General features: G+C 50.1%; 1 protein-coding gene across 3 annotated transcripts; it reads left to right on the top strand.

Moving 5' to 3' along the window:
- Nucleotides 1-514: 514 nt before the first annotated feature.
- On the top strand, nucleotides 515-7,831 carry TMEM72 (transmembrane protein 72). 3 transcript variants are annotated; one of them, XM_065843786.2, is made up of 5 exons: nucleotides 515-983; nucleotides 4,964-5,030; nucleotides 5,441-5,512; nucleotides 6,196-6,335; nucleotides 6,518-7,831. In XM_065843786.2, the coding sequence occupies exons 1-5, from the start codon at nucleotides 914-916 to the stop codon at nucleotides 6,976-6,978; spliced, it is 810 nt and encodes a 269-aa protein (XP_065699858.1). In that variant the 5' UTR covers nucleotides 515-913; the 3' UTR covers nucleotides 6,979-7,831. The 3 variants fall into 3 exon arrangements, with proteins under 3 accessions (XP_065699858.1, XP_065699856.1, XP_065699857.1); XM_065843784.2 differs by lacking the exon at nucleotides 5,441-5,512; XM_065843785.2 differs by lacking the exon at nucleotides 515-983 and having other exon boundaries at nucleotides 4,976-5,030; nucleotides 5,449-5,512.
- Nucleotides 7,832-9,088: the final 1,257 nt, after the last annotated feature.

Genomic DNA, 9,088 nt, shown 5'->3' with positions numbered 1-9,088 from the left:
TGTGTCCTGAGAGACAAGCCAGGGACCTTCAAACTGTCTATCAAATCCAATACAGAGATCAGAGTATATACGCACCCCACTGCCCATGTCAGGACACTTGTGTGACGCCAGTATTGTTCAAATGTCCCTGGTTACTACAACACAAAAATATGTTTCACTGACGTTCCCAAAAGGAGAAATACACAACTCCCCTGTTACGATCGGCCTGGGTCTGTAGTACCCTTGGGAATAGATCTGATGTATTTGCTCCTGTGTTCACACATCTGCTCAGACACTGCTCGAGATGTACTAGTCAGAGCCTAGCAAAATCTGCACGGGGAGCAGCAGCCATGGTGGGAGCTCAGCTGCAAGGTGCAGCAGGGCTGGGGTGCCCTGGGAGCCTTGCCACCTGACAGAAATGTGCTGCAGTCTTGCCAAGAAGAAACATCGCCATCCTCACAAATGGTTAACCTGCCAGGAGCTGCACAGCACTAATGACTTCACATGCATTTAATCAGCTTGGGCTTCCAGAGCCTCCTCCTCCTCAGGAGCAGGAAAGGCCGTGTACCCCGGGTGCAAATGCTGCCAAAGCCGCACCCCCCCTTACCAATCATTAATCACCCCTGGGCCAGCAACACGAGCAAGTGGCAAGCAAGCAGGAAAGGGCCAAGTCTCCGCAGCTCCTGCAGGAACAGTGAGAAGCAGTGCTGACCGGTTCCCTGTGGTGGCAGCTTGCTCTTCGACCACCCTCCCTTGGGAGGCCCCGGTGGAGGTGACCAGTCCTGCAGGCACTTCTCTTTCCTTCAGGAAGGTCACTTGGTCCTGGGCACAGGAGGCTCTGCCTGTGGCTGGGAGCTGCTGGGCTACGTATGAGACAGGAGATTTGAAGAGGGAGCTTCTGCCTTGTCGGCATCACAGTCTTCATCTCTTCACCATGCAGCACAAGGCACTTTGGAGTGTCCTGGAGTACACTTGTCGGTTGCTGGGCGTCTCCACCGCAGCAGGTAAGTGCGAGCTCTCTTTTTTCTTTTGCTCTAAAAGGTTCTGCATGGGTTTTGGGAACTCTGAGCTGTCTCCCTGCCTTTGGCCAGGTACAGCCACTGCCCCATTCTGCAAGGGGGCAGGGAAACTTAATCACTTTTGCTTCGGGACTCACGGAGTTCAGAGTGCTGTGGATGCCTTGCCAGGCTCTTTCCAAATGCTGTGGGAGGCACAGTGAGACATCAGAAAGGATGAGCCAGCACTTAGTACAACAGGGGCACAAATGGAAAATATAACTAAACTATATTATCATAAAACAGACATGGGAACAGGCAAAATGTGGATGAGACAGAATGGCAAAATACTCATGACTACACAAAACTGTCAGGCTGCTCTGTGGGACGTGAAAATGAAGAAGGAGCAACTTGTACTGTGCACAGTGAGTTGTTCTGTACCAGGCAGGAGGGAGAGGTTCCAGCCATGGTGACACAGCTGCTGCCAAAGTGCTGCTCTGCCTCTCTAGCAACCTGTCAGGGGGCAGGCTCAGGAAGCAGTTCAGGTTATAACTGCAGTACAAACATCATGAATTCATCCACCTGGCTAGTTGTATCCTCTCACCCACTGCCAGGGTCTGCTCAGGAGCAGCATCCTTTGGCTTGGGTGACACATCTGAGTGCTTGTTTTCAGGTGAAATGCAGATGTTTTGAGCCAGATCTCTCAGGTACAGCGTCTCACCCGGAAGTGTGGTGAATAACCCATCACATCAGGCATCTCCAGATGGGACTTTGGGAAACAGCCAATGCAGAGGGCTCAGGTGTTCACTCCAGCACTGCTGCTGACTCACTGCTATGGGATGGGATGACAGTGCTCTCTGCCTCCGTTTCCCCATCAGTAAAGCAGAGATCTAAGTGCCTGGTTTGCCTAAAGGCTAAAGGTGTGAACCAAAAGTTCTTGGTGAGAAGTGACTTGAAGTGGTGTCTGTGGTTCCTGTGTCAGACACCTGGGAATTTCAGATTCAGACACTTCAGAGAAGGCCCTCCTACCTCCTCATGTTCTTTATCAGCCTCAGACAGCCATGACAGACAGTTTGCTCAAGTCAGGGGCAAAGCAGAAAGCACACAGCTCAGCTGAAGCGAGCACAGGTCCCCAAGGACATGCAAAGCCCAGCTACAACACTGGAAGCTGTCCTCTGGGATGTGCTTTAAATGACTGATAACAAGCAGAGATTTGGGTCTCTGAGTTTACACAAACTCCCAGTAGATATGTGCACATCATAGTAAGACTGCAACAGATAGGAGCTGGGACACAGCTTTAACCAGTAAATGAAAATCTCTTCCTTTCTTTATTTCCATTCACATCAGGCCTTCATGAGCCCCATGCTGGTCATACTCTCCCTTCAAGCTCCAAGGAATCTCATAGAGACCTTCCTGGGAGAAAACACTAGCTTGTTGCCATGGGAAAACTAAAGCTAGAACAGCAAAATTGAATGTAGCTTACAATTTTGAAGTGTCTTAGTGGAATATAACCTCTTTCCTGCTTGTTTTCTTTCTATCATTTTGCATCATCTGTACCACTTTCTATAGTTCTTGAAATAGCAACACAGTTTTCTCTCTGATGAGCATCACAGAGCACGAACAGCTGCACTACTGATTTGTGTGCTTTTTCATAGCTCTGATGCATTCCCAGTACTGCATGGCTTTCCCAAAAGGCCAGTGGAGAATGGGAAGTACCTGTGTTTTATTCCTCTATGTGTCTCAATGGAGTAAGAAACCAGCTTGATGCAGTGTTTAGTGCCTGATGAGGTGTGTGAGGTTATTTCTTGAAATGGAAACCATGCAGAAGAGTATCCCATGGGGTTTTTTTGAGGGGGAAAACAAAACAAAACAAAACAAAACAAAAAAAACCCACCAAAAAACAGTATGAAAGGGAGAGGAGAGTACATCAGCCTCACTAATTGATTCTGAGAAGGGCTGGCCAGCAGCATAAGCTGCTTGCAAACACAGGTTACCCATATAATATAAACCTCCCCTTCCCCCAGGATCTTGGAGTGCAATGGCTGGCTGCAATGGTGGGGCTATAGGGTTTCTTAGGTGTGTAAAATTGGACAGCCCTGCCATCGACAGACATCAAACAACCTCACAAATTGCTGCAGTGTTTGGGGCATCTCTACAGTTCAGAGATTTTAGGCCTTGTGATTTCTGTTTTTAGGAAATAGTCCTTACTTATTTCTTAATTCTCATGCTTTTGACCATTTAATTCCTAATCATGTGCCTTTAGGCACATGGTTTGGATAAGATCCAAATCAAGGCAGCAACTAGTCCAAACAAACACCTTGGAAACAGTCCTTTGATTCTTGCATATTCTTGATCAAAATAGCTTTGTGGATAAAGCAGAAGCTGTGCAAAATGAGGAAACCTCCCACCCAGAGCAGAGATTTGAGCATAACAGTTGAGCTGTTGAATTCTGCATTCATCCGCAGGGAATGAATGAAAGAATGAATGAATGAACTCCACATTTGTAGGAAAGATTATAAAGAAGGGTTCTCAGTCACAAGATAGCAAAGGACAATACTTTGCATCGAAGATTACACAGCTAACACAGCTCCACAGCCCTCTGATTAGACTGATTTCCCTGCACCTCTGCGCAGGGCTAGAGAGGCAGCCTCGATGGAGGAAAGCAGCATGTGGGCCCCATGTGTTCTCCTGGCTGACAGGGACCAGCAGCTGCAGGTGCACGGGGGAACCCAAGCAAGACACAGCACCCCACCGGGGCTTTGTTCGACCAGGACAGGAGAGCTGTGTGCTCAGGCACAGACCCTCAGCATTGACCCATGTTGCAGGCTTGATGGACACTGGTCTGCATCCCTGTTTGGGAACACGGTACCCTTCTCCAGCTGGCGCAAACCACAGTTCAGGTAGATGAAGCCAACCAGGACCTCAAGCCTTGGCTAGCGTGCATTAAGCAGGACCTGCAGTGAACTTCCTGAGCACCAGTGGATGGGCAGCGATTGCTTGCTGAGATGTGGAGACTTCAAGTGCAGACAGGAGTGCAGTGACTGTGTAGAGTGATGCCCTGGCTGTAAGACTTGGGCTTCTCTCAGCGCCACACCACTGTGACCGGCTGGTTGTGAACCAATAAATTTGCTGCAGCTGATGTGAGGCACTTCATTTTTGCACCATTCTGGAAACAGTCTTGTGGAGAACTGAAGAATGTTGAAGGAAATTTTCCATCCCCTGAAGCTATTGGGCCCAAACAGCCAGTTCAGGGAAGATTTTAGCCTTGCTAATACTCTTAATCCCCTTTAAACTGACTCCCCAGTGTGCTGTGCAGGACGGGGCACTGAGGGGATGTTCATTCCTTGTTTTAATCTGCCTGCCCCCATTATATGTTTTTCTGTTTGGCTAGCAAAGGATCTTGATGTCATGGCTACGGCCCTTTGTGAAGGCAGCTGGCATGGTTCCCTGGTCCTGCTGCTATCCTACGGACAGTTGTTTGGTGCAGCTGGCCTGGGCAAGCAGGGAGGGCAGGGGAGAGGAGCTGCAGGCACTGGGGGGACCTGAGCAGAGAGGTCCCCAGATCAGGAAGAGGCAGAGGCAGAAGGGGCAGTGTGAGGGAAGTTCCTGTGGCAACCATGATGAGGCAGCATGGCAGGGGGTGGAAGGGACACAGGACACCACTGCTCACCTTCTCCAGCTGTCCAAGACCAGCTGGTATCCCTAGAGCACCTCTCCCCAGCCCATGCAGTGGCAAAGCTGCCATGGCAGGAATGCAGCTGGGATGGATTTCTGGACTTTATGTCAAGGTCAGCGTTCAGCTCTGACCCTTCTGTGATGGTGTGTCAGCACGAATTGCTGGTGTCAGAAGTCCTAACATGCTGCACAACATGGGAGGAGTAGCCTCACCAGCCCCTGGGGAAATCGGGGCATCGATCCTGCGAGATGCTGGGCACCGGAGAGACAGGAACCAACCCTGCACTCAGCGTTTTTCCTGCCTTCTCTTCTAGTGCTGATCGGTGTGGGAGTAGAAACTCTGCAGCGAGGACAGTTCAAAAGCCTGGCTTTCTATCTGCTGTGAGTATTTTTGCTCTTGGAATCAGAACCAGTGGGGGTGACAAGTTTGATTCCTCCACCATATGTACCACCAGACTAGACTGCGACAGCAGTAGTGAGCAGTGTCCAAGGACATGGGGAATTCAGATCTCCATCTCAGGGCTTCATATAAATAAGCTATTTCTATTAAAAAAAATGATGCTACTGCATCACCCATGCTACTTCAGACTTAGGTAGGCTGCAAATTGACTCTAGGAGTGCAGAAAGGCTTTGAGCTGTCGTCCATCAAGCAGCTGAGCAGAGAGTGTTCACACCCTGGCACACAGAATCTGTTGTGAACTGTGTAGTAAATCCTGGCCCTCTATGCCCCTTCTTCCACCTGGAGAGTGTATTCAGGTTCAGTCCTGCTCCCTGACAGCTCCACCTTTCAGTTTTTCAGGGGTTGCAGTTACTGTCTGTGAAGGCTTCTTCTTTATCAGTTTGTTCCTGGAGATGTGCTTCACGTGAGTAGACCGTGTCCAGTCTTCTCTAGCCTTGGTGGGACCTCCCTAAGGCAATTTGCCCCTTACAGGCCACACCAGACCTAGATGAGCTGCAAGTGACCAATCAAAGGTCCTGCCCCTACTGCCATGGGAAGTACATTCAGGCAGGGGGGAGGTAAGTGGGGCCACGTGCACTGCCAGTTAAACCTGTGTTTTAACCCAGACTTGTGCGATAGTCTGCTGATCACCAGCACAACATACCCTGGTCTACAGCATCTGCTCAACACACAGAATGAAGCCTTACAAACCTTCACAGAGATGGCGCTGAAGTTTAAGTTAGAATGTAGAAAATCCTTATGTACTCAGAGGCTGAGCACTTCTGCTGTCTTTTAGCATAAACTCAAAAGCCCTGATAGCTTAGAGGCAATGCCTTACTCAAGCTAACAGGCACTCAACTAGTTGCCAGGTGGGTAAACACACCATAAAGAGATGGCCTGAGATGCTGACCTCTGGGTGATGAAGCCCCTGGCCTCTGTCCCCCATGTGAGGGGCTCAGGCTTTGCTTACCTTCTCTGACCAACACAGTAGTTTCCTGGCAAGTCAGAGTGAGGATCTGAAGCTTTAGATGGGTGATTGTTAGGTCCAAATCTTCTTGACATGTGCTTGGTGCCTCATCCCACAAGGACCTTTGTTTCCCTCCACAGATATGAGCCTGACTCCCTGGCACAGACCTGCTGGAAGCAAGCTAGACGCCCAGGGAGCTTCCAGAAATTCCTGGGGTACACGCTGCTCTCAGTGGCTTGCTTCCTGCATCCCGTCCTTGTCTGGCACGTCACCATCCCTGGTGAGAAGCCCGTGCTGGGGCGGGGAGTAGCACAGATGGAAGAGGAGCATGGTCTGTCAGGGGCCGGAGAGGGTGGGGATGTGTGTGGTGTGGGTTGGTTGAGGGGAATACTGAGCTAGCTGGACTAAGCACTGCTTGGTGAGCTCTTCACTTTGCCCCTGTCAACACGGTCTTCTTCCCAGGGTCCATGCTGGTGCTCACTGCCCTGGGCTACTTCTTGCTGAGCAAGAGGAGGAAGAGCCCAGGACACAAAGAGACACATCCCCAGGTGGGCCAGTACGTGGACCCTTTAGCCACCATGGCAGCCCCAACCATCACTGGTGACACTGAGCAGACCTACACCTTCCGTGCGGCCCAGAAGGAGCAGCATCGCTCACTGCTGGGCCACATGAAGAGCATCATGAAGGGCAGCAAGGACAGGAGCCCAGCCCCAGCAGCTCCTGCCGAACCAGTGGCCCCACCAGCCCCACGCAAGCAAGTGCACTTCCAGGAGAAGGTGGTTCAGATCATCCCCTCTGTCAGCGAGAGCTTGGAGGACGTGGAGAGCGAGGCTGAAGAGACCACGTCGGACACAACACCCATCCTCACCCCACCCGATGCCCCCGTCATCCTCACACCTCTCAGCTCCACTGGCCTCTTTTGAGCCCTCAGCAGGAACAAGGACAGGGCAGACTTGCTACTCCTGCCACTGGCATCTCTCCCTGCCACTGTAGCAGGCCAGGAGGTGCCCCTCCTTGCCCTCCCTGCCTCCAGGGTGACAACTGTGTCATCTCCATTTCAAGGAGCTGCCCACACTACATGGTCCCACACCTTGTGACAGGGACAATGGCGGTCCCCAGCTCCTGCAGTGCTGTGCCCAGGGTACAGGTGTTTTTTCAGCTGTGGCCTTGTGTGGGTCATCCCTCTGTTATGACACTACACATCACTGTGGCTGCTCCTGCCTAACATCACAACTTTGGTTTGTGCCTCCTAGGAGAAAGCTGCAGTCAGGAGAAGGTGGGGACCACCATCCACCCTGAGCAGCCTTTGCTGCAGGCAGTTGTCTCCCTCCTGCCCTTGCTGTGCATGGAAGTGCTCACAGGTGGGACAGACACATCTAGCCCATGACACTGCAGCCTGCAGGTTCCCTCTCAGCATCTGCACTGCCAGTGGCAGTCCCAGGGCATCCAAAACGTCATTCTGGAGGTGTGCTGAGACCAAGCACACCCCTGGGGCTAGCACCTGATAAGTGCCCTCTCCTGAGACATGCTTCAAGTCCAGCAGGGAAATCACCTCTGACCTTGCGGACACCTATGCAGGAGCAGGGAGGAGCCTGGGGCTTCCTGATGTCCCGTGCCTGGACAGCCCTCTTGAGTTAGTAGAGCTTTGGGATGATATAGAAGCTCAGGTCATGAGGTTCAGCGCTGTGTCGGCACAGAAGACCTTGTATAACTCCCTATGTGTGTCAATTATGGGCCCCAGAGGGCAAAGGCAATAATAAAGTTACAATGTTGTTCCACCAGTCCCCTCCATGACAGCTCTTCCCTGAAACCTTCGCTTCTGGCTTAATTCTATTGCGTATTCTGCCCTTCGAGGGCTGTTCACCTATAACCAGGCATTTTTCTTCTACCCAACTCATCACCTTGGCTCTCACCTGCCTGAGGACTAAGACTTTCTGCTTCCAGATGGCAAATGCCATCTGTGCCTGCAGATACCATCACAAAGACCTGTCACATCAGCACCAGGCAACTCTTCTGCTGCCCATGGGAAAGCGCTCAGGTGACTGGTTTTTTTTCAGACATGGGCCATGAGGCCACGCTGTCACTGCTGCTGGGATGAAGAGTTGTAACTGCTCTGAGTCCAGACACAAAGCTTTGGGGTAAGGTGCTGATAAGGAGAGAAGTTCCCTGAGAGACCTTGCTTAGACTATTTTTAAAGCAGAAGTCAGTGGGGCTGGATGTTTTCCTAAGAAATACATTATTTCTTCTTTTCAAAACCTCAGCTCTCTGAGTCACAATCAACATGTTCATTTAGGAAACAATGTAGTTTAAAGTGTGAAAATCTGAAGTGTAAGTGTTCTAATATCAGAAAGAGACTGAGATAAGAACCTAATGCTACTTTAAAATTAAATCTTTCAAAGTGACTCCTGATTTGGGAGATGGATGGGGAAGAAGTAACAAGATACTGACTCACAATATTTGATGGCCTGTATTTCATAATGAAACTCTCTCCACAAAAGCAACTTATGAATGGTTGCACACACTTGTCATTCCTACAACCAGATATGACCAAAAAGCTTTCTGTTGCATCACCAACATTTAAAATGATAGCTGGTATCAATCTGCTCTAAACACAATACACATATTAGCGACCTTATACTTCTGGTTGCACAAATTAACCCTCCACCCCATAATTGCATGCTGGGGAACAGTCATACACACATCTGTCTTTAGGGACATTTTAGACAGAAAATTGTGCCCATCTAACACTGCATGACTGATAGCAGCGAGCTCCACCTTCAATCTTGTGTATTCATCACATTAAGAAAGAAAAATAAAGCTATTTTCTCCTCAAGTTGGCATCCAAACTGCATACCAACAGCAACAAAAGACTCAACCTGCCCTTGCCAACTCTGACCCAAAAGGCTGTGCTCAGAGCTGACTCTCCAGCTCAATCACATATCTGCTCTGCTATTAAAACTGTTCTCATTAGCAAGCTTGGCTTTCTGTATCATCCAACGCTCTTCTTTGAACATTGCATAACTAATCACACAC

Source organism: Patagioenas fasciata, chromosome 8 (assembly GCF_037038585.1).
Source record: "Patagioenas fasciata isolate bPatFas1 chromosome 8, bPatFas1.hap1, whole genome shotgun sequence".
Taxonomy (NCBI): Eukaryota; Metazoa; Chordata; class Aves; order Columbiformes; family Columbidae; genus Patagioenas; species Patagioenas fasciata.
The sequence above is the reverse complement of the archived record's forward strand: the minus strand, read 5'-3'. Positions and strand labels throughout refer to the sequence as shown.

What these genes read in the sequence shown, in the direction of transcription:
- TMEM72 (XM_065843786.2), top strand. Translation starts at nt 914, where the DNA reads ATGCAGCACAAGGCACTTTGGAGTGTCCTGGAGTACACTTGTCGGTTG. An exon ending in AGCCTGGCTTTCTATCTGCT is followed by an intron (nt 5,031 to 5,440) that starts GTGAGTATTTTT and finishes TCCACCTTTCAG; the next exon opens with TTTTTCAGGGGTTGCAGTTA. An exon ending in CTGGCACGTCACCATCCCTG is followed by an intron (nt 6,336 to 6,517) that starts GTGAGAAGCCCG and finishes TCTTCTTCCCAG; the next exon opens with GGTCCATGCTGGTGCTCACT.